Here is a 26,292-nt window from a genome sequence, read left to right on the forward strand (position 1 = left end):
ATTTTCCCTTTACTCTGCAGTTCTACAGCACCTGCTTTTGTCAGTGAAACGTATAGAAAAGGTCATGGAATGGGCGCGGGTATTTACAGTTTACGTATGTGTATATAGTGTTTATTATTATATAGGATCCGTGAATAGAGGGATGTTTATTGTACTGAAATGAATGCACTGAGTTGTGGAAGTGTGCAGACACAACACTGGAGGCCACACACATACACACACACACACACACACACACACACACACATTAGGATCAGCTCTCCTTAAGGACGTCAACAGATGCCGGACAAGCGCTTGATTACATTTGGATTAGACTATTAGTGTAACATGGAATTAGAAAACAGAGTTGATGTCGTGTTCACAGTAATTATCTCACTTACAGTAACATCTTCAGACAAACACACTGCACTTGATTTCACTGCAATTTCACAAAAAAGAAACACAAAAAAATAAGGGTTCCTATGTATTCTCTGCTCTGTAACTCTCACATCACACAGAATCTACACATTGGATTAGAAAAAGACAAAATTTCATAGTTAGATGATCATAATCTTGTAATTTTAACATTAAGATGTTGTAATTTTGACAAAAATATCCCCACAACATGGAATATATTGAAAAAAAAATGCTGATTTCATCCCATAGAAATATTAATACAACACTAAAAGAGCTTTAAAATCCAATAAACAGAGGTGCAGTTTATTTATCCAGTGTAATAACATTTGGTATGGATTTTTATTTTATGACTGGGTTTTGGATTCTTTTATTGGATTTTAGTGCGTCCTCTATATTACATCAGTATGTTTGCTGGAGAAAAAAAAAAAGCATTCAGCATTTTTTCAACAGCTTCAGTGTCACATAACCCAGTGAGTCTGAATCGATGCTGAATTGTGTTACTCGCAAATAAAGAACAGAGCTTAGTATTGGGTTTAAGTGTTTTTTCTTCATTTTTTGGCCATATTTTTGTCATTATTAAGAGATTCTGACCTTTTAATTACAACAAAATTTTCTGAAAGGGGTTTATTTTTCTTTGCTTTGTGATTTCTGTTCTTTTTTATTCTTTCTATTTTTATTAATTTCCTCATAATTCACGTCTTCTGATCAGTCTTCCACCTTGTCATCTCTTAACCCTTCATATACCCTCATTTATCTCAGATTTAAGTTTCATTACAAGACATCTATCCGTGCATATATTCAGATTATGAACATTTTTTTTACCTTAAGCCAATTAAAGAATGTGACCTCATTCATAAAAATCACAGGAAAACCAACAATATTTATCCACAAGAGCAACTACAAAAAAGGATGAAGGCGGCTAAAATGAAGTGAGCAACCGTTAAGTTAGTGTTCTGTGGACTTTTACTCATTTATTATGTAAAAAATCAGAACATGAGAATGGGTTTCAGCTTGAATCACTTGTTTCCTGAATGAACACTGGTTTATTTTGATAGAATAATGAATACTACATAGTCTGCACTTGTTAAATTCTTGTTTTCTTTTGTCTTTGTCCTTCTTTTACTGTCTCAGTGAGCAGAGTATCTGCCAGGCGAGGGCCTCGGTCATGGTCTACGATGACACCAGTAAGAAGTGGGTGCCCATCAAGCCCGGACAGCAGGGATTCAGCAGGATCAACATCTACCACAACACTGCCAACAACACCTTCAGAGTGGTGGGCGTCAAACTGCAGGACCAGCAGGTAAGGACGGCCTGGCGCTGCTCATAGCTCATGTAGGAAGTTCATCTTGAGTCATCACGGAGAGATTTCGTTGTTCTGAAGGAGGATTGCAGCATGCGGAACATTCAGGCTATTTATGGATTGTAACTCAGATTTTCGTTTGAAGTAACATGCAAATCAGGAGAAGGAGCCCCAGAGTCTCAGTTTTTGTACTTTAACTGAATTTGAGACTTTTTTTTCTCCATCTGTCAGTCATATCAGTCTCAGCTCTCTGAAATATGTGTGTGACATTATATGTGATACACAGAATAAAATATCATATGGTTAAAAAAATCAAGCTTGAACGCACACACACCAGCAATAAATAGCAGAACCAGAATGTTCACATAAATTGACTAAAAATACACTGTTACCCATAAAGTTGGAATGAAATATTTTTACCTCTTCTCATGAAGCGGTTGTGACATGACGATGAGATTTATTCTTGACAGATAAAGTCTAACTAGGACTCGGTATGTAATGATTACATTGATCAAAGGTGATTACTGATAGGAATAAAAAGAGGAATATGTCTGGAAACTAAATTATTCTAAGTTTATGAGCAACAGTGTACATATCAATATATCACATTAATTCGATTAATAGAAGTATTGCTTTCCACCTAGACTGAAAAATCCATATGATTGATCTTGCTTAAAAAAACTGAAAATGCAACTCTTTTGCTTGTTGTAATAAATTAATTGTGTTTCTTCAGTCATGTGTGACATTTAGTTTTAATAAAGTTTTTTTTTTTTTTTAATTAACAGTATTTTTGACTCATTAGTACAGTTGTCCATAACATAATTAAAAACAAAAGTGAGATTACATTTTTTTGTCTTCCTGCTGTAATATGTCATTTGAAGTGCAGTCAAACCACCAGCCACTTAAAACCTCCTTCGGACATAAACCAATACAAGGAATAATAAGAGATATTTCAGCAAATTAGTTCAAAATGTCTTTAAAACATGTTAAATTATCATCTTTTCTCTTGTCTTTGGAATCTCCACATGTACAAATATTGCTTAATTTATCTACTGGAGCACAGACGCTTCTCAAATGTCTGAAAGTTTTCCAAAAATTTAAAAATAACAGTCAAAGAATACTGAACAGGACTTATTTTTGACTCAATTGTTGAAATATGTCACTGAATATTTAAAGAGAATCCTGACTGTCATACTGTCCTTGAGACATAAATTGATATATTTTTTTCTTATAAAAGAGTTTGAGTGGCGCATGCATTCCCATGATTCTAAAGGGACATATTGTTGTTGTTGGCGGAAACCTCTTAAGTCCATTTTTGGTCTTTTTTTTTTTGGTCATAAAATGATTCATTGGTCAGTCTTCACTTTGACCTGATGGTTTTAGAAATATTTAACCATTACATTTATGCATTTGGTAGACGCTTTTTTCCAAAGCGACTTACAAGGAAAGATTAACAATTAAGCTCTCTCTCTCTACTTCTTTTGTAAAGCACCTTAAAACAACCACAGTGGACCAAAGTGCTGTACAGAAGAATAAATAAAAATCAAAATAAAAGAATAAAATACAAGAATAAACTAAAAACATGAAACAGCTGTACAATTAAAAACAGTATTGTACAGAATAATTAAAAAGCAAAATTATAGAATAAAATACAAGAATAGATTAAAAAGATTAAAAAAAAAAAAAAAACAGCTGTACAGTTAAACACAGTATCATACAGAAGAATAAAAAAGCAAAATGACAGAATAAAATACAAGATTCGATTAAAAAGACATAAAAACACTTGTACAATTAAAAACTGTAAAAATAATAAATAAATAAAAAAAGAATAAAAAGTGTTGAAAATGGCTCATGACTACATTCATTCATTTATTTAAAATATATAGTGTTTTTCCAGTTGCCTGAAAAACAAGCCTTTTGGACATAAGAGGTTTCCACCCGACAGCGACGATATACATCTTTCAGCATACAGGGCTATTAAGCGTACATTTTCACTGTCATACAAAATGAAACATACTTTTTCAGTATCTACAGCTCCTCTTTTTGACTCCTCACCTCTCTGTCTGCCTCAGGTGGTTATTAACTACTCCATAGTGAAGGGTCTCAAGTATAACCAGGCCACGCCCACCTTCCACCAGTGGCGGGATGCCCGGCAGGTCTACGGCCTCAACTTCGCCAGCAAAGAGGAGGCCACCACCTTCTCCAACGCCATGCTTTTTGCCCTCAACGTCCTCAGCGCTCAGGATGGAGGTGCGTTTTCATCGCGCCCACATTTTAGGTCGATGGTTTTTGATTTCCTGCTGCTTTCTTGACCCTCTGCTCCACTCCCATCAGTCACTTGTGACCTCATATTGCTTCAGAAATCATTATGTCAGCAGATTAACTCATGTCATCATCCCATTAAAGGGCATTTTGCAGCGAGGAGCCTCTGTGATTACAACAAAGAACGGAAACATAACTGAAATAGAAGCTTTAGAGGATACAGCTCAGCCACAGCAGTTTTAATGTAACCCATTATTAAAATATTACATAATAATAGTCTCCGAAAGTGAAAATGCAACAGGAAACAACTGATGGACTTCCAGTAATTTAATTCTGCTGCTGCTCAGTTACACAGCTTGTTTTACACATGGCTGACAGTGCTTATCTGCCTCCTCCATATGCAACATCTGGTTGAGTTGATTTAATGACGAAATAAATAGATTTTTCGTCGGGGCAGTAATAAAAGTCTAATGGGGCTTTGATGGAGTGGGCGTTTGCAGACTGTGACGTGACATCATGGTCTGTTAGTAAAAGGTTTGTACTTTTGAGAAGATCATAACGTAATGTAACATTTACCCTGTGGACTAACATGACTAGTGTGTTTATATATTTATTTAACCTTTATTTAACCAGGTTGGTCAATTGAGAAGCAGTTTTCATTTACACTGATCCGCAAAGTAAGCCTGGATGTCAAATGTACTTGTGAAAAAATATTAGAATGCACTTACAAATCTAAGTTTGATGACATTACTAGAAAATATTAAGTATAGTTAACTCATTTATAGATGTAGTCGAATGTGTGAATAAATTTAAGTTAAATGGATTTAACCCTTTCATGCATAGTGGTCGCTACAGTGGACAGCTGTTCTACTGCTGTTTTCTCGTGTATTCATGAATTTTGTTGTTTTAGTTTCATATCAGCCAACACATTGGATGCTTATGCATCATCACAAACACTACAACTGATAACATTACTGTAACTTTGCTGTTCTTGATAAACCTGATCTAACATGTTTGAGTGTAAATCAATAGCTCGTTACTGTTATTAGACTATAATTAACAACAAAAAGTTGTGTTTTTTTGCATAATATGTCCATGAAGTGAGTAGTGACGAGTATTAGAGTATATTAAAATGTGAGAAAACATCAGATTAGCCGCATTAAAATGTTTTTATTTCAGAGTTTTCACACTGTATATGAGTAAATACATGTTTCTTTGCTTCAAATATTAAACGCATGGTGTCCAGCTTAGCAATTCCATGAAACATAGTTTCATAAAAAAAAAAAAAAAATTCTATCGCATTGTTTTTTTAATGCCTAAAGAGGAATAAAATCACTCAGGAAAAAAATCTTGATCAAGGTTAAATTAGCAAGTTTTAGTTATGGCCACACCTCTTTTTCTTTTGACTGTAAATTGTCGCCTGCCCATGCATGTCTGCACATGTCAGATCAAAAAGTTCTAAGTGGCTGTCAGCTATCGACGATCGTTTGTTTAAACCGTGAGAGGTCCACCAGCTCCATCGACCTGTTCCATGGACATTTTCTCTTACCTAGGTGTCCACTAGCTGACTTGCTACTTTTCTCTGTGGAGGAGAGACAGTGTAACAGGCAGATTGAACAGTAAAAACAAAACAAAGAAAAACAAGTTACATGATGAGCCATAATAGTTCTAAAAGAGAGTACTATGTACAATATTTAGTAGTTATTAACGAGAATATAAATGCAGATAATACAGTTTACAACATGTTGTACCTGTGCTAAAAGGAAATAACACGTGGCATGTAATAAAAACAAAATAACTAAAAGCACAGTGATCTTATACTAATGGTTATATGTACTTTTCTCTGTGTAATAGCGATACTAGTAGAAGTAGCTGTTGCATGAGGGTTATTCTCTCATCGTTTTCAGGTAGAGTACTACATTTTATTGAGCTTGAGTGCAGCTTATTACATAGCAGCGCAAGTGGGGGAACCCTTTTCAATGGAGTGGAAATGATAAATAAAGCAGCTGATGTTCTCATCATCATCAGATAGTAAACCATGTGTGATAATTAGAGAAAAGTGGCAGTAGAATGTCCTCTCATCATAACCAACCTAATGTCCCTGCTTTTGGATGAGACAGGGGACATGCCTGTTGTCACTGAGCCAATAACTCACATTCCATTAAACCAAGTGAAATAGCTGCAATAGAACACACAAGAGTGATAAAAAATAATAAAAAACGTTCAATATACAGAACATTTGTAGATCCTTCAAGTTTTTTATATTGTCTTGAATTAAAGTCTTAATTATCCTTCAAATTGATCATTAATCCTTAAATCTGGCACTAAAGGCCTTAAAAATTACTCAGACACAATACATGAAGTTGCTACATTTTCTTTTGGAATCTTTGTTAAGTATTAGTGCATGCATATTTTTTTCTTGCACTTTATTTTCTCTGCCTTGACCAGTGAATTTCAGTAAAGTCTAATCTAATCTAATCTAATCTAGGCAAGGCAAGGCAAGTTTATTTGTATAGCACATTTCAGCAACAAGGCAATTCAAGGTGCTTCACACAGGACATTGAAATAAAAGAAACAAAAAGAAACACATTTAAAACATTATAAAAGAAACATGTAAAAGGTGATTAAAAACAGCAAGTAAGAAAACAACACAAAATCAAAAAAAAAAAAAAAATAGAATAAAATAAAAATAAAAACACACATATTAAAGTAAGAGTTGCAGTGCAGAGTTTCAAAGAGAATATAAAATTTAAAAAGTCAAAAGCCTTTTAGTCAAAGGCAGCAGTGAACAGGTGAGTCTTTAACCTTGACTTAAAAGAACTCAGACTCTCAGCAGACCTGATATTTTCTGGTAGTTTGTTCCAGATATATGGAGCATAGAAACTGAACGCTGATTCTCCATGTTTAGTTCTGACTTTGGGAACACAGAGCAGACCTGCACCAGATGACCTGAGTGGTCTGGATGGTTCATACTGGACTAGAAGGTCTCTGATGGATTTTGGGCCTAAACCATTCAAACCATTCTAAACCATTCTTTATATGCTAGTAAGAGAATTTTGAAGTCTATTCTCTGAGAGACAGGGAGCCAGTGTAGAGACCTCAGAACTGGACTGATGTGGTCTACTCTCTTCTAATCTAATCTAATCTAATCTAATCTAATCTAATCTAATCTAATCTAATCTAATCTAATATAATATAATATAATATAATATAACATAATATAACCTAATCTAATATGACATAAATTTAAAATCTTTTGGAAATTTTTACCAGTTTACAGTTGCATTAACAAATCTTTTAGTAAAAACAGTCAGTACCTGCAACATAATGCAGTCATTTTAATTACGAACTCATTACATAAGTTAATTGTGTCCTTTCGCATTTTGTTTGACTATGTTTTCCCACTTTCTTCGTGTGAAATGTGTGTGTGAGTCTAATTTCCATCATCAGTAGATTTGCTTTTCAGATCAAGCCAACATTTTGACACATCACTGGTTGTAGCTGATAACAGTAATTATATCTACCCTGTGTTGCTGATGCTGGGATATATTAGTGGAACTGTGCCTTGTTAATGTTATTAATTCCTCCTGTGTTTAGCCTAGTAATGACAATGAAGGTGCAGTGGAGAAGAACAGGCTCTGTTTAAATGCCACGCTGTAAAAAGTATACACACAAAACAGGCAATTTTACCCCATTAGAGGCAGAATGAGAGGAGACAGAATGAGAAACTAAAGTATCTCAGCTTGTCATTAGTCCGACAGCCATCGCAGCAGCAGCAGTAGCAGTGTGTCTCCCCCTGCAGTCCCCTCCAGCCTCTTAATTAGAGTGAGTCATTGAGAAGATCTCCCATGAGCCCTGTGCTAGAGAGCAGATCTTTTCATCTGCTTAATAACACGGGACGAAGAAACAAAGAGGCTCGAGTGACAGCGGCCAAACACACCAATGCACAAAAGAAGGGGAACACACGCTCGACACAGAGACCGATAACCCAAAACAAACTGCCTCATCATAACATATGTGTGTATGTGGGTTTTAATATCACAACTCACATGTGGAAGGAAACACACAAAGATCAGCTTTTATGTGAATCTGTGTGTGTAAGTGTGAATAATGCAGAAAAACAGAGGACACACATCCATCTATGCCATTGCAGTGTTCCCTATTTTCATCCCAAAGGATCTGATTCTAGCACATTCGAGTGCACCAGATGATTATATAAGACACATTCACATCTTGTAAATCAAATATTAAAATCATTGCATTTTAAACAGGTGTATTTACCCCCTCTAGTGGCGAGGAGGTCAAAAAACCTGACCTTTTGTCCTTTGTGTTTGTGCTTTCAATTTGGAGGAGTAATTCAAAATGCGCATTGTTTCTATGCACAAGTGCTGTTGCAACGCATCCAGTTTTTGTGTGACATTTCCACTTTTCCAAATGAGTCTGGGCTGTGATATTTATGTGTTGAGTGGCGTGAGGCTGCGCTGCTTACAGACAACGCTGACCTTTTGAAACATTAACCATGAGATGCTCGCTGTGCTGCTGCTGCCTGGAGGTGTGGGTTACAAGAAGATGACAGATGATACTGTGACCTGGGGGAAGAGGGGGATGAAGAGGAGGAGGAGGAGGAGGGAAAAGCAGGTGAGGAGAGAGAGAATAGAGAGAGAGATGGATGATGGAGGAGGAGGAGAGGTAGATGAAGGTGAGCGATGGTCAGCAGGGAGTGGGTCTGTCAGTGCCTCTGTATCTGCTACAACCGGTTCCTCTTCTTCACCATGTCATGTAGGTAGTCCAGTTTGGTGTGCGTCTGTGTGTGTGCTTCCACTTCTGCATGACGTTTGTGCTTTTATACTAAGTCCAATCGAAGTTAGCGATTCACTGATGGATCAGCTGATGTTATAACTTCATAGCCGACACCACTGTCTTCTATCCTGCATTAACACCAAACAGTCGACCTGTTATTACTCTGATCAAAGTTTTGGAATCACCTGAACGTTACTCAACTGCTGTTTTAGAAGAATGCTGCTATCGAATATTCAGTCCTAATCAGTAAATGACAGATAGTCTATTATTTCTACATACCAGATGGCATCCATGAATAACAGACCGTTACTATGGAAACGACTCTGATCAGACACTCTAAAGATCATTTTCAAGTCAGTAAATCAATAGTTTTGTCAAAGTATTGCTTTTTTTAAATATATAAAACGCTTATATAACTGGCCTGACATTATAAAGTCCTGTCTGAGGATTGAACTTGATCCATTACTTCCTAAAATAAAAATGTCATTATTCTTGTTAAAGCTGACAGTTGCTCATATATCGACATTATCATATGTACACTGGTGATTCATTGTTCAAGGCGTCTTTTTTGTCAACTTATTGATTACTTCTTCCCACTTCTCTGTGAATATGTAAATAGACTGTTATGTGTTTTACTTTCTCTTTATGTTATATATTCTGTTTTTACTATAGCTGCTTCATTTTTTCCTTTCCTTTGTTTTACATGTAATCCATGCCTCCAGTCAGGGTCAGGGTCTATTTCTTATAATGATGATAAGTTTGTCATCCTTTAGGTTAGTCGCAATATTTAATTAATCTTGAGTATTAGAGCAATACCTTAGGTTGTTTGGTATTTGGTTTGCATTGTTGTCTTGTCTACATGTTTGTTTGTTGTTGTTTTTTTGTCAAATTCATTTCTTCTGTGGGTTTGTTTTTAATAAACTCCATCAGGCTCCCGTTGGGCTTTATTTTGCTGTACATAATCCATTGCTTAATGGCTTTGAGACAGAAAATGACTCTTGTTTTAGTATTTTTGCTGTTAAATTGTTAAGTTTTCAACCAGTTAAAAAGATTAAGTGTAAGGGTTTGGTTTTGAGCTCTGCAGACTATTTTTTTGTATGATTTCTGAAGACCTTTGCGTGTTTTTGTCCACTTTAGTCGGTGAATATGCAGTGTAATACAGCAGATTACCTGATAATGAATATATTATTTGCAGTCTGGTGTGTTCAGGGAATAGACGTCATTTGGTTGCCTGTTTGTGGCCAAACAGTGTGTGCGTGTGTGTCAAGGTATCTAATGTAAGGCATGAGTCAGGTCTTTTGTAGTCCTGTGTTATTTTTGGGTTCCTGTTACTTGATCAATGGCAGCCATTAGCACCGTCGGCAGGCCCGGACACACACTTCCATTAGAGATGTGCAGAACAGTGGAGAGTGTCATCAGAGAGCACTGACCCTAAAAAAGACCTGACTGTGGAGAGCTGTAAAACTGTGACATGAAGAACTCCTTTCATTAGACAGAAGGTCAGCCCAAAAGTTTAGTGAACATGACTATATGAAGTTTTGTTTTGTAAAGAAACTCATTTTAAATCAGCCTTTAACGTGGAAGAATCTGAACAAGTTATTAGTTACACTTTTAAGACAAATGTGTGACCCTACTTAACTCATCTGATGTACAATTTGTTTTGAAGGGATCAGTGCAATTACAGAATGTATGTTTGTGTGGAGGGATGGGTTTCTGCTTGTTTTTTTTATCTGTTTATTTTAGCTTTATTTGCATTTTTATAGTCTGTTTCATACGATACACAGATTGGATGGCACGTTTAATATCATTGTAATTGTTACAATGACAGTAAAGATATTCTATTCTGTCATACTGTAATCTGTTTTGTTCAAATCAAATTTTATTTATATGGTGCCAACTTGTATCAAAAGTTATCTCATGACACTTTTACATTTAGAGCAGGTCCAGACTCTTGTTAATTCTATTCTATTCTATTCTATTCTATTCTATTCTATTCTATTCTATTCTATTCTATTCTATTCTATTCTATTCTATTCTATTCTATTCTATTCTGTGTTATAATACCATTGTGAGGAGATGAATAAGTTCCCTTTTGAGTTCAGTGGTGAGAAAAGTTTCTTTGAAAAGTCACATGCATCCACTCTTGATTTTTTAATAATTCTTAATTTGGGGTCCCCTTTTCCTCAACTTATCAGGTCTAAAATTAACCCATAAAGACCCAAACATCCACCAGTGACCAAAACTGTCTACTGGTGTTAATGTTTAATACCTGTTGATCTACTAATTCTATCAATACATGTAAATAATTGGTGTAAAATGCAGTTTTTGTCATCAGATATGACCCATTTGGACGTTCAGAGGCTCCATAGTGAACGTGGAAACACCGTCGTCTTCTACAACATTGATCCATCAGTACAACCCATGGAGTTTGACAAGTGACAGTGGATGGACACACTTGATTTATGTTGCGTTAATGATATATTTTACTGAAAAGGTCACTTTTTTTTTCAGTTTTCTCTGTTTCTGATATAATAACCCTCAACTTTAATGTGAGATTTTATGAACATCTACATGATCAGTGAATTAAATATATGAAAACACAGGATTTTCACTGAAAAAACAAAACAAAATGCAGAGTATGATATTATGGGTCTTTAAGGGTTAATAGTCTTGGGCTGAACCACATGCATGAAACCAGAAGTTGTCAGATTATAGTAAAAGTAGATAATATTTCAATAAATGGTGATAAATCACTTAAGAAAGGTTAAATATATTTAAAAAAAATCATTTAGGAACTGCCACAAAAGTAGCAGTGGGTCTTTATGGGTTAATTACATTTCCTAACTGTTGCTCCATTGACATATGGAGTTAAATGGATTACGTCTCAACTGTCTTATAGCCCACATCATGTTAGAAAGACAAGAAAAAGATGAGGAGTAGAACACTACACAGACACATTGTAGGTCATTTCACGCACAAAGACAGGGCGGATCATTCATCATATTCTTTATCCAGTTAAATTCTACAGTAACGTTCAATAAAATACCGAGCCTCCCCTCCCTTTGACCCCAAGAGCAGATGTTACAGAAGCTGCATTGTGTCATCACCCGCTCGGCGACCGCAGCCGACAGAATTGTCTCTGTTTCCAATTAAAGGCTTAGAAAGAGCAGCTGCAACACACACCAGACCACACTCAAACACTTTATTTATTTTATATTTCTTAACTTAACTCATGGGTGTGTGCAGCCTTTCACAACTGAGTTCAACTTCGCTGTGTTTTGCCTCAGTTTAAGGGAATTAAAAGACAAAAGGAGATATCTGCCGTTGTATATCTGTAACCTCCTCAAACCCAGGAAAGTAAATGTTTTGGCGTTTTTACCTTAAATAATTGTCTTGATTGGAAAAAGCATGATGCAACAGTTTTTTCAGATACATTTTTTAAAAATTTTTTATGAAATGTCCTTTACAGCGGACAGCATTTTTTTGGAAGTAAAGCTGTGAAACTCTTATCCCCTACAGAGGAGTGTGAATAAAAAGACACAAGAAGTGGAGTTTCTTATAACAACACAAGTGCATGGATCAATTAATGTTCATTTATCTGGAGTGAGGGATTAATATGCCTTTCATTGCACATTACTCATTAAAGAAGAGAAAGAACATAATCATCTGCTGCTTTCAATTCCTCCTAGTTTAGTAATTAATTGTCTTGACTGGTACTAATTTAATTAACATTCTAATGATTTTTAATAGATTATTGAGGTCAACCTCACTCTGTCTCCATCTCTCTGTCTCTGTCTGTGTTTTCATTTGTAACTTTAGGTCCAGCTGTCCAGCGCCAAGTCCAAAATGGACCAACCTCAGAAGAGATTGAAGTTCAGCGAGCGAGGTAACGTTTTCCCACCTGAAAGGCAGCGTCACCGTGTCATTCAGAGTGACTTTCCACAGATAAACGAGTCACAGATATATTTAGAGTTTCCCACCGGCGATGTGACATTTACTGCCTGTCTGTGAAGTGTTTACCATCGAGACCTCTTGCATTTTAGAACAGCTTTAATAATTTTTCCGGGACAAAACCAGCGGATGAACTTTGTGTGAACTCTGTCCAGACGGGTGCATTGATCTGGATTAAGCTAGTTAGTGAAGACAGTGTGAAAATGAATTCTAACAACTGAGAGGAGCCCACAGCCTGCCTTTGTTTTCTCACTCTCTCGTCAGTAGAGCTACCCACATGAGCGACTGTCAAAGACTGAGCTTTTAATGTTTTTTTGTAACTGAAACATAACCTCAGCTTGAAGAATCCAAAGCCATGGTTGAGTAATTCTCAGAGTGATTCTTGAGGCAGTTTCCATGGCTGACAAACACCCTGTATTTCTGTATTCTCCATTTTTCCCCTCACTCATCTCCAACCAGAGACAGATGTAGGCACAACTAGGCCTTTGTTGCTGCTGTTAAACCTGTTTCAGCTCTGCCTACTGGTTCATCCGATGCCAAATGCCAGGGCTTAAGAGAACAAATATGACGGGAGTTACGGCTCTATCTGATCCCATGTCTGATAAACTGTACCTCTGGCACAAAGGATTACAGCTGTGATTGTGAAGGGGGGGTGGGGGGGTTGTGTGCTTATGCATGTGGGTTCTGGTTGTGTGTCAGGAGACGTAAATTAATTTGCCCAAGCTCTCTCCAGCGGCGGCGAGGCAGTATTGCTCAGCAGCTCTGCTCCTGTGGCATTCGCTGCTGTCACATCAGGAAAGATGCTGGCTCAGCACTTCTCCTCTCCAACACAGCTGGAAAATTCCACTTCCTCCTCATGAGCTGTCTCTTCTGTCTCTCTCCTGAGTCGTGACATACATATGCTTCTCACATCAAAGACAGAGATGGGAGGAAAAGAGGGGAAATGAGGAATGGTCGGCGGGAGTGGGAGGCGGTGGAAGAAGGTGGAGAGAGGAGATGAATGAAGATGAAGGAGGGAGTGATGTCGGGTTGGACAGATGATGAGGAAAGATGTTTCTGCTGTAATGTTACAGAGGAAACTGTACAGGAAATCAGAACGTTTTTTGAAATGTGTAGAGATGGAGAATATGACTACAAGCTACTCAAATCAAAGCCGTCTACAACATGATGACAGCAACGGGGAGCAGCAGCCCATCTGCTGTAATTAAGATGTAGTTTGGCACAAATCAATCGCTGGAAGTCTCGACTACGTCTGAAGCGTGCTAGTGAAATTCAGAATGATGCTCAACAGCTACAAAATGATAAAAATAGCTTTTTTGTTGCCCTGATGTGCAAAGCTTAGCTGTAATCCATGACTGCTTTGTTCTGTTATGTCCTTCATGTCATTACAGCTCGAAAAGATGAGAGAGAAAAGAGGGTTTTTTTTCTGTGAGACCTTCATTAACATTCCAGAATCTTTTTTACTCTATGTTACATCACTTTCCTGCAGAAGAGATTAGTTCCAGTATGTAACAAATAGAGACAAAATGTGTTTAAAGTTACAACTGAACAGCAAAAAGACGAAGTTTTCATCAAATTAGTAATCATATGGAGCATTTACCTCTTAAAATCCCTTTGCATCATGTTATAAGACGATAAGAGGTCAAACGTGGTTGAACAATAATAATGATAATAATAATAATAATAATAATAATAATAATAATAGCTTTATTTATATAGCGCCTTTAAAAACAAAGTTTACGTAGTGCTTTGACAGACAAAGCAGAGGTCACAACAGCAGGATACAATATGCAAGTAAAAACACTAAAACAAAAGCAACACAATAACAGAGATGTGTCCAACAAATGCAAAAACCTGACACTTCGAATAAATTAAGTGAATCGGAGTAAAGAGGGCAGGGATAACGTAACATGATGCTGTCAAATCAATGCAAAAATGAAGAAATGAGATAAAACAACATCATGTATGAGAATATAAATTAATAATCAAACAGGATAAAATTCAAATTTAAAAATTAAAATTAAAAAGGGACAGACATCACATAAAGCAAGTCTGTAAAAATGTGTTTTCAGAAGTGATTTAAAAGATGTCGCTGATTCCGCAAGCCTTATCTCCTCGGGCAGGCCTTTCCAAAGTCGAGGGGCCCTGATGGAAAAGGCCCGGTCACCTTTCGATTTAAGCCTCGACTTTGGAACAGCCAGGAGCCGTCTGCCCGAGGATCTAAGGCTGTGAATACCCAGCATTAATAGTAGTAGTTGTAGTGTAGTTTTATTTCGAGCACATAGAATCATCAGATAACAAAGAACCATACAAAATGGTCAAACTAAATTTTTCTGCACTCAAAAAGGAGTGGGAAGAAGTATAACTTATTGACTCCCACCCCTTTTTACAAACTAATAATTAAATTAAATCTGCTTCCTTTGCTTTGTTAACACACCTTTTCTTCTGTATATTTTTGCAATAACACAAAACATCCATACAAACCATTCACATACACTTTTTCAGTCACCTCACACACAGATTTGCGTAATCAACCGTTTTTAATATAAACTATATTTATATGTACTTCAAATATTTACTCCAATACAATGATCAATCAATGTGATAATATCTTCTTGTCATGATAATTAATTAATTACAATAATATCTTATTTTATGCATACTTCTATGTTATAACTAGATACTCACTTATTCAGATAATGTTTTATATTTTGTTATTATAGTGGATTTATACATCCTTTTAAATGCACAAATTGAAGGAGACATTTTTAAGTTTTGCTCCAGATTATTCCACAGATGTACCCCTCTAACAGGCATACTCACTTGAGCTTAAAATCAAGGTTTGGCATGTTTTCCATCTTCATTGGAAAATTTGGGATCCCTAAATGAGCAAATATTGTTTTTTTGTTAAGTGTATCTCCTGGGCTCTAGTCGCTTCCTCCTTCCCCTTAAATCAGTTTTCCTTCCTAATTTCAGTCTAATGGACCCAGTTTCCCTAACTGTTGCACAATAGGGTAGGGTTGGCTGCAAAATCACAAATTCTGTACACCAGGGGTCTCAAACATGCGGCCCGGGGGCCAAATGCAGCCCCCCAAAAGTTCCAATCCGGCCCATGGGATGAATTTGCAAAGTGCAAAATTCCACAGTCAAGGCTGTGGAACTCATTTTAGTTCAGGTTCCACATACAGACCAATATGATCTACAGTAAAATAATAATAGCATAATAACCTGCAAAAAATGACTCCATATTTTCTTCTCGGTTTTATGTGAAAAAAATTGTATTTCATTATGTCTGTAAATAATGACAACTTGAAATTTTTGTCTTGTTTTTAGTGCAAAAAATAACATTAAATTATGAAAATATTTACGTTTACAAACTGTCCTGTAACAATAAAATGTGAATAATCTGAACAAATATGAACAACCTGAAATGTCTAAAGAAAATTAAGCACAATTTTAACAATTTTCTGCCTGTTGCTAAGTGTTTAGTGTCTTTGTAGTTGTAGTTGAGGCATAATATTGTTAAAACTGCACTTATTTTTGTAGGAAATTTCTGATTTTTCAGGTTATTCACGTCATTTTTATTTGGATAGTTTATAAAAGTAAGCATTTTCATAATTTAATGGGGTTTTTTGCAATAAAACAAAGACAAAAATTTGGAGACGACATTATTTATAGGTTATTATGCTATTATTTTACTGGTCCGGCCCACTTGAGATCAAATTGGGCTGAATGTGGCCCCTGAAAGAAAATGAATTTGAGACCCCTGCTGTACTCCATCGTCACCGTCGAACTCTACACATAGATCATCCTCCACAGTAAAAGTAAAATCAAAGATTACAGTGAAGAGTGTTTTTGAGTGGAGCAGGACCTGAATATTTCCCACAAGGGACCAAGCAGAGGTTGAAAAAAAACCACCAGTGTTTGAAGTTTCCTTGTGCATCACAGGAGCTGTTCCTCGCTCTTCCTGTAGGCTTGTAAAAGTGACACAAACACAAAGGCTATCATGCTTGACAGTTTGATGTTAAGTGACCATCTGGGTTCCCTTCCTGTCCCTGTAGGCAGATGATGGAGCAGCAGCAGCAGATGCAGGCGCACATGGAGCGGGAGCGACGGTCCTCCAACTCAGGTACTCACAAATCACAACCCCTGAAGTGAACCTGTTTATACTGAGTATTTACCCATAAAATCATATTACGCCGTAAACATATCTGCATTATTTTAAAAGAAATCCTTGAAGACTCCAATGCATCCTCTTTTTCAACAATTAAAGCTGCAGTTTTTAGTGTCACTGTACAAATATTTCATACTTACTTTTCAGAATGTTGTAATTCAAGTGTTCTGAGATGGACTCTACATGGCATCCACCCCTCTGTGTTTTCAGGCAGTAGAAAATATACGCCATGTTGCAAGGTTTTTTTTTTTTTAAGTACAAGTGCTTTCAGACAGGTACATTCAAGATTCAAGAGTGTTTATTGTCAATATGTGCACATAACAAAATTTTGCTTACAGGTAGTTCTCGGCTAGATGAAAATATAAAAACACTAAAGAATATTAATAATATCAATATAAAAAACACTAAAGAATATGTACATCAAGACTATGTACATAATATATAAAAAGAAGTATAAAAACACAACAGTTTGTACAATTTGGATGCAATATTATGAGCAAATAGATAGCAGATGTGCAAATGAAGGAGGTAGGAGGGTTAAATACATGATTGACAGCTGTAATCACCAATCGCTGATCAGATTCTGTAGGATGCACCGTGGACGCAGTTCCACAGCTCTAATGTATGTTTTGACACAGAACTTTAGAAAAGTTTGTCTTTTTTTCTGTGAATTCAGCTTCTGTACCTTTAAAATACCAGATATCATCATAGTGTGGTCTAATTAAACCCATTAAATGATGAAAATATTAAATAGTCTAATGTTTAATGGGTTTAATATGACCAGACATGATACTAAAAGCATTTCAATCATTTTGAAAGAGAATCTCCTGGAGTTTTGTTTTGCTGTTGTTATGGACATCTACATCAGGGGTGCACACACTTTCTCGTCTTACAAGCTACTTATAAAATGACCAAGTCAAAATGATTTACCGAATATAAAAATGCAAAATATATATTTGTTTATAAATATATTGTATATTCTTTATATGTGTATGTAGGTGTACCTTGCATAATTGTATGAACCCATATTGCACAGTACAACTCTGTACATTTTTCGTCATTACCTTATTCTGATGACTTGACCTGAATGGATTCAGCCAGGGATGCATAGTTTGGACAGTAACTGCTGATAGCCAGCCTCAAGCACACTTCCAAATGATCTTTAGTCATGGTGAAATGGTACTTGGACTTAATAACCTTCATGTGGGAAAAGGTTGACTCGCATAAATAAGTGGAGCCAAATAATGAAGTCAAGGAAGTACCACATTTCCTCATATTTTTTATATTTATACCCTTTCTTAAGGTTAGTAGAAAGAAATTGGAGGCTAATTAGCCCATAAAGACCCAAATATCCAAGACGACCAAAAGCATTTACTGATCTAAAATGTATAATAACTGTTGATCCACCGATTCTATCAATACATGTAAATAATTAGTGTAAAATGCAGTTTGTCATCTTTTCATGGTCATCGCATATGACCCATTTGGACATTCAGAGTCTCCATAGTGAATGCGGAAACACCGTCATCTTCTATAATACTGATTCACCAGTAAAACTCATGTAGCTTTAATAAATGACAATGGATGGAGACACTTGTTTATATGTTCAGTTATTAATATTTTTCTGAAAGAGTCACTTTTTATTCAGTTTTCTCTGTTTCTGATATAATAATGAAAAAAGGTAAACAATACGCACATCCAAAAATAGGAGGTGTGCAGGATCCCAAAATTAACCATGAAAAAATAAGCTGTAAGCTCCCAAAACATTTATAAATATATGAGTGCAAAGCAGTCTGACCACTAAAAATTATTTGTATTTGTAGACATTTGAAACATTTGACAATTTATGATTGATTGTATGTATGATAAGGTTAAATAAGTTATTTTCTGCTCTTCTAAGATGACGTATATTGCATATCACGTGCTATTGTGGTCAGACACTGCATATAAAACAAATGTGTAATTTGTATTTGTGGACATTTGAAACGTTTGACTCTTGATCATTTATAATTGATCATATGTTTGAAAAGTTTTAAAATATTTTTTTTCTGTTACTCTAAAATGACGTATATTGCAGGTCACGTGTTGTGATTAGATGCTGCATATAAAACACGTGTGTACGTTTGTCTGTCCTCAGTCTGATGAAGGGCCTCGGCCTAAAACGTCACGTATCTGATATAATAACCCTCAACTTTACTCTGAGCTCTTATGAACACCTGCATGATCAGTAAATGAACCCTTTATAGGGCACTCATTGAAATACTCTGAAATTCAAAATTTCAACCTTTCTATGTTATTGGAAATCGTCGTATCCCTCCTCTTGCCCAAAAATATCCGAGCAGCACTTGCAAAAAAGTAAACGCATGCAATAAAACAACTGTTATAAGGTCATAAACTAACCAAAATCACTCATATTCACTATTTACAGCTTCAAAGTGTCTATAAAATCTGTCTGAATCACTGTATAGTGTTATAAAAACCAACATGCTTCTGGACCTCACTGAAGATTGGCCCCATATTTAATGTTTATGGAAATTACCAAAAATAGTCACTTGCCTGATAAAAGGTTAAATGTAGGAAAATACCAGATTTTCATTAAAAAATAAATAAATAAATTACAATAAATAGTGATAAACCACTTCAGAAAGGTTAAATATAGAGAAAAAATGATTTGCGAATGGCCACAAAAGTAACACTGGGGCTTTATGGGTTAAGCAACGGCAGATGTGGTTGAATGTGCATGCGTGGTGACCTGTGTGTCAGAAAAGATCAGATGTCAGACGGACTGGCCTGTATGTCAGTCAAGTGACAAATGTCATAGTGAGGATGGATGATAGGCTGACATCTGTTTTTTTTAGTGCCATGCTATCGACATATTGGGCACCACTGGTCTACATGCATCCTGTCTAAATTACATCCAAAACACACTCAAGAGTTCAGAAAATGCTCCTACTCAAGTACACTGTTGTCCATAAAGGTGGAATGAAACATTTTACCTTCTTGTGAAATGATTGTGACACTGTGATTTATCCTTAAATAGAAAAAATGTAACTGGGACTCATTGTACTCATTGTACCTGGTCAAAGGTAATGACTGATGAGTAGAAGGATGAATAAAAAGAGGAAAGTTGTCTGAAAACAAAATTATTCCAACTTTACGGGCTTCATGAGTGAGTGTATGTTTAAACCGTTTTCCATATTTATACATTTTTATTTGATCAAACCCCTCTCCTCCATCTTTCCCTCCAGGTTCTCCTTTCCAAGGCCACCCTGCTGTCCTCTCAGTGGCCCCCCCTGTAGTACCTCCACCAATGAACATGGGGGGTCCTCCTCCCCCGCCGCCTCCACCGGGACCTCCACCACCTTCAGCGGGAGCACCCCAGCCTCCTCTCCCTCCTCCGCTGCCCATGGGCGGGGGGAGTCACGGGGATGAGCCTCCCGCCCCAACAGGCCTCGCCGCTATGATCGCAGGAGCCAAACTGCGCCGCGTCCAAAGAGTAAGACGCCGTTGTGTCTCTGCTGCTTTGATATTGAAGTCACACATATGTAACAGAATTATTCATCACAAGCTTAAAAGTTCTGCCTAAAATGTTAGATATTTATGTACATAAGAAAGTATTACATAACTTTTATCTCCTCTCTTTTCAGCCTGAGGACAGCTCTTCAGGCGCCAAAAACGATGCCAACAGAACAAGCGGAGGAAGCAGTGGACTGATGGAGGAGATGAACGCTTTGTTGGCACGAAGGTCAGAGCAATTAATTACAGAAACCGCTAAGTCATTTTGCATTGACATCCTGCTGCCACATCGTACATAACTGGTCGCTGAAGTCTTTAATCGATGTGCAGTTTGAGTTCACACTGGTTAAAATTATTGACATGTATGGATCTGATTTGGATGAGATGCCTTGGTCTTATTTGAGGCTTCTTCTTGCTCCCAGAAGGAAAGCAGCTTCCGAGAAGCCAGAGGACAGCCAAAACGTGAGTGAATGGAAGTCATTCATGAAGCTGCTGCTTACAGTGTGATTTACAATAATGATTAGGGTTATGATTCAGGGTAGTGATCATGATAATGTTCGGGTAATTACATGAGCATGATAATTATTGTTTGGATAGCGATGAAAAGTGTGATAATGAATATTGCAGAGGGAAGTGAAGACATGAGATACAGCTCAGATTAAAAACTGTTCCATATTATGATGCAAATGACCTGAAGTGGTGGTAATTATTGATCTCTCTCTCTTTTGAAGGATGACCCAAATTCTCCGTCACCCAGCACTCGTGGACAGAACGCTACAGGTGGGAAAACCAAGGCAAAGTTTAAACCACACTTCTCTGGCCCAAATCAAATCACTAAATATAAATATAGATGAAACTATCACAGTTTCATGCTGTTATGGAAAAGTTAAGATAATTTTCCAAGTAAGTAGAGCAGTAGAGTCACATCCAGGTCATGTCTGTCTAAACTGAATCACAATTTGACCCTCCTACCTCTATGAAAATGCATACAGACATATCATATTCACTTAAATTACAATATGCTGAAAGGTGATGCTGGAATTTTTGCCCAAATTTTGCTAAAATCAGGTGTTGCAGTTTTAAGGTTATGTGTTTCTTTTAATCTTGGAGAAGTCAAATATATAACAATTAACATCCTCTAGGTCACTGCCAATCCAATTTATAGTTACAAAGGGTTACATTAGAGCAATATTTACACTGATGTGGTTTAGGTTGTGTTTCAGCCACATACTACACATACATACTAGAGGACTGTCCCTTTGAAATGAAGTCTAATGCATGCATTTTGGACAAACATGCATTTGTAACACTGATATGCATAGTTGCGGAAAAAATTATTAAACCATCAAAAGTCATCAAAAACAATGGTTATTCAATCAAGTACTAACTCGTGTGTATCATGTGACTGAAACAGTACAGAAAAGAAACCATGGAATTCCTAAAAGCACTGTTTTTGGCAGTACAATGCCGTAGCTATAGAGGTAAGAACATAAGTGATTTTCATTATTGTCAAGAAAACCATGGAAAATGTCTAGATATCAGCTCCTAACCCTTCAAAGGGCACTCATTGAAATACTCTGAAATTCAAAATTTCACTTAGTGTGTTGTTAGACATTGTCATCTCCCTCCTCTTGCCTTAAAACATCTGAGCAGCACTTGCTAAAAAGTAAACACGTGCAATAAAACAGCTGTTATAAGGTCATAAACTGACAAAAATCACTCATATTCACTATTTACAGCTTTAAAATATCCATAAAATCTCTCTGAATGACTGTATAATGTCATAAAAACCAACATGCATCTGGACCTCACTGAGGCACAGGATTGGCCCCATATTTAATGTTTAAGGAAATTACCAAAAATAGTCACTTCCACGATAAAAGGTTAAGTTAAACTCTAATGATTTTGTTGTTATCATTATATTTGTCCAAACAAATGCACCTTTAGTTGTACCAGGCATTAAAATGAGCAAGAAATTGAAGAAAACAAGGGTGGTCTAATAATTTTTTCCCCGACTGTATTTTACCTTTGTTTAGGGTTGATCTCTCTTCTACTAACCGGAGAAAGAAGCTTTTATTTTATTTATTTATTGATTTATTTGACCCATATTTAACCGGGTAAGTTAGTTGAGAACTGATTCTCATTTTCAATAACGACCTGGACATATAGAGACGAACAACCAATCACACACACTTTTATGTTAGAAGCTTAATGGTGTGAGCTGATCATCATTAATTGTCTCAGGGTGATATTTTGTTCAATGGTTGTTCATGCTGTGTCCACTCATCTACTGAGACATTCAGCCTGCTTTTTACTTCCCTTTCTTAACTTTTTGAGTGGAAGTCCAGCAACCCCACTGTGTAAATGTGCACTGACAAGAGCCTGCAATTAGATTAAACCAGCTTGGCCAGCTTTTCAGAGTCAATTTCAACTGGAGTCTAATTGTATTTTTACTAATGTGGTCGCCAGTTTTCAGCTTTTACGCTTTTCTTTCCTTCCTCGTCACAGTTTATTGCAGAACGCTGTGGTCACATGCACACACACAATCCTGAAGGACAATTTACGTGTTCTACATTCAGAATATGAACAGTTATATTCAGGTGGATGTTACAGAAGTAGTAAATGAAAAATAAGTGTGAGTTCATTCCAAGCCTTACTCAGGTATTGCATAGTGTAGTATTTTAAGATTATTTCACATTGTTTATATTATGTGATTACATGTATGGTATCTTACCATGTATGAGCAATATATCACTCTATCATGTGATTTTTTTGTGTTTATCATTGTGGCTTGCACTGTTATTTCTTCATATTTAGCTCTATCATTACTGCCTAAGACAAATTTTCCCAGAGACAATGAATGTAACAAATCTAATTTTTGATTATAATTTGAGAAAAAACATTTATAGCGCTGGAGGAGAGTTGGATCTAAGCATCTACTTTATTTCTGTGTTGTCTAGATGGTGCAAAGAAGCCATGGGAACGAGCCAACTCTGCAGACCGGTCAATGGTTTCAAGGTAAAATCTGGCAACACCATAGCTCTGTGGGTATGTGTCTGAACAACAGTAGTGAATCTAATAGAGAGGGTTTGGGTTTTTTTTCCAACACAGGGTACGACCTGTGGGCAGCGGCAGCGACGCAGACTCATTAGACCTCGATAGAATGAAACAGGTAAAGCAAATACACTCCAACATCTAATCTCACTCCCTTTTTGGCAACTGATCAATTAGTCATCCACAAAACCTAATTTTGATGTATTAAAAAATCTATTTTTCCATACAGTCAATTAAATAAAAATGTAAAAATGTATCGTGGGCATTTATTTTGATTCCTTTCTGCCTCATTAGGAAATCTTGGAAGAGGTGTTCCGCGAGTTGCACAAAGTGAAGGAAGAAATCATCGATGGTATGTTTAATCAGCCCTTAAAAACTTTAACAGTGGGTCATCAGTCAACATTTGTGAAAATGCTGTCTCTACTTTAATTCAGGTTATTAAATATTTAATTGGAAATCAATCCAATCCAATGTAAGGAGCAGGAGGTTATGTTGAATTACAACCACTAGGTTGCACTAAAATCTTGTAAATGAAGTCATGGAAGTCTGTAAGACCTCAACAGTAGTATATCAAACATGAATAGACAGCTGCAACTGTGGTATTGACTTAAAGGTTAAAGGTTGACTCACTGTAGTAAAGTGTAAAATACACATTAATGAATCCTAATACACACGTAGTGCCTAGCATTAGACGAAGATACATGTGGATACAATGGTCATTTAGATGTGATCAAATAAGTTACTGAATGACAAGAGAATATATCACAAACCATATTTTAGGGACGTTTATTTTGCCTCTGATTGTAAAGGAATATTCATACAGTAAAAATACTCCATTACAAGTAGACGTATGTAAGTATTATCAGAAAAAGTACTTAAAGTATGAGTGGTAAAATGGTCCTACATAGCTTGTTTTTTTGGATTAATTTTACTGCTGCATTAATGTGTATTTTGTATTTTACTACTCATTTTAACTACTCCATATAGTGTTGCGTACGTTAATCTACATCACTGCATCATATTCTTTAACATCATCATTTGTTTGCATTCCTGTGACAGCCATGCTTCTCTAAAAAGTCTCACGAGCTCACGACAACAGGCATGTCCTCAGCTTTGTGCATCTCAGAGGGTTTTAGTTGATTTAAAAAGACTATATATTTCTCAGCTCATACAGGAACTCTTACAGCAGCATTTGGAGATGCATGGTTTTAGACAGGAGAGCTGTAATCTGAAAAGTGGCTAAAGCTGTCAGACGAATGTAGAGAAGTAAGACGTATAATAATTGCTTCTGAGATGAGGTGGAGAAGAACCATAAAGTTGCAGGAGGCAAAGCTACTCAATTAAATTACAAGTACTTCAGATTCATTCTTGAGTAGAGCGCTTGAGCTAAAGCACCCATCACGTCAACCTTTATTACGAGCCTAACATTTCTCCTGTGTTTTCCTCCGCTTTGCTTCCAGCCATTAGACATGAACTCAGTCGAGTTAGCACGACATAATCTCTGAGAGCCGCTACCCGACCACCTTTTGGAACCATTGCCCCTGCAGCAGCTGCCGTGGCCCTGAGGAGGAAGAGGAGGAAGGAGAAATAGAAGAAGAAGAAGAGGGGAAGTCAGAAACAGAGGCCCAAACTGTGACATCTACTCATCCTGTTCAGCTGTGGTGTTGAAGCAATGTACAGAAAAAAAAAAAAAACGTTGCTGTAACACCTCAGACATGTCTGTGTAACATTTGGTTTGGTTGTATGTTTGGTGAGAAAGACGTGATCGGGGCACACACTCGCACTGATTAAACGACTCTGATTTCGTAAATATTTCTGTCTGTTTGTTACCCCAGTTTGCCCCTCTCTCCTTGGCCTAAAGGAAAATGGATAAAATTCACACTATTTGTTTCTCTTTTTGTCACAAATGTGTTTTTATCTTTTATATAATCACTGTCATTGTCATTATCATTACTATCATTTTTATCATTGTCTTGTTTAATAGTAAAACGAGTCGTAGCAGGATAGTAAGTACAATGGTAATAATGAGGAAATGATAATGAGAATATGATAGTAATGGTAATATTAATAATTATTATTGCACATCGTTTTATGTCAATGTTTTGTATTTTATATTGGTTCTTTTCATTTGGTTCCATTTTAAATACAGCTGTAAGCACATCCAGTGTTTGTTTTTTTTTCCTCAATACATGACCTGAAACATTTTTTAAAGGTTTTTTATCCTTTTCGCCAACACATATGTGAAACCAAGGCAGAAAAAAGAGGCTTTGACCTTGAGATAGGGTGGAATAAACTTCTTTGGATATTGCAATCTTATGAAAAAATTAATAAATAATACACCAGAGTATTTGTGATCATGTTGTTAATAAAATGTTTATTGGCTGCAAGGATATGGTGAAGTATTGTTCATTTTATTCTCTCCTTTTATGACAAAGTGCTTCCTGGTTTGACAACAAAAAGAAAAAAAAAAAAAAAAAAGAAACGCACTACGTTTAACATGAATTCAAATAAAACTGTGAACAATGTCTTGGATTATTGAGGCCGTCTATTTTCTTTTGTGTGTGGCTGCTGTTATTACGTCTGTCTAGAGTTTTTCTCTCACTCAGCTTCTTTTTCTCAGTTTGGATTTTTTTTTTATGCCTTTCCATCAACACAAAATCATGTGATAAGTGAGTGTGTGCATGGAGTTATAGCTGGTGCCCCATGGAGTGTGTGAAACATCTGAGCTCATTATTGTTCTAAAAGAGCTGCTTGCAGTGAAAGATGCTGTCATAATGTGCACAGATGAAACGAAGCTGTGAAAAGATAAATCCAGCCTGAATAATCAGACTCAGGAATG

At 36.4% G+C, this 26,292-nt stretch overlaps 1 protein-coding gene across 3 annotated transcripts in view; it reads left to right on the forward strand.

The window, feature by feature from the left end:
* The window catches only part of evlb (Enah/Vasp-like b), a 67,707-nt gene extending 41,729 nt beyond the window's left edge, over window positions 1-25,978 (forward strand). For 2 of the 3 annotated variants that reach the window (XM_030128075.1, XM_030128073.1), the window contains exons 2-13: window positions 1,528-1,696; window positions 3,769-3,946; window positions 12,578-12,644; window positions 16,771-16,838; window positions 20,132-20,379; window positions 20,531-20,628; window positions 20,822-20,861; window positions 21,131-21,179; window positions 23,360-23,417; window positions 23,511-23,571; window positions 23,748-23,805; window positions 24,914-25,978. In XM_030128075.1, coding sequence (XP_029983935.1) covers window positions 1,528-1,696; window positions 3,769-3,946; window positions 12,578-12,644; window positions 16,771-16,838; window positions 20,132-20,379; window positions 20,531-20,628; window positions 20,822-20,861; window positions 21,131-21,179; window positions 23,360-23,417; window positions 23,511-23,571; window positions 23,748-23,805; window positions 24,914-24,951 — 1,132 coding nt within the window. In that variant the 3' untranslated portion in view covers window positions 24,952-25,978. The remainder of the gene's footprint in view (window positions 1-1,527; window positions 1,697-3,768; window positions 3,947-12,577; window positions 12,645-16,770; window positions 16,839-20,131; window positions 20,380-20,530; window positions 20,629-20,821; window positions 20,862-21,130; window positions 21,180-23,359; window positions 23,418-23,510; window positions 23,572-23,747; window positions 23,806-24,913) is intronic. The other variant, XM_030128074.1, reaches the window with a different exon arrangement.
* The last annotated feature ends 314 nt before the right edge of the window (window positions 25,979-26,292 follow it).

This window comes from Sphaeramia orbicularis, chromosome 24 (genome assembly GCF_902148855.1).
Source record: "Sphaeramia orbicularis chromosome 24, fSphaOr1.1, whole genome shotgun sequence".
Taxonomy (NCBI): Eukaryota; Metazoa; Chordata; class Actinopteri; order Kurtiformes; family Apogonidae; genus Sphaeramia; species Sphaeramia orbicularis.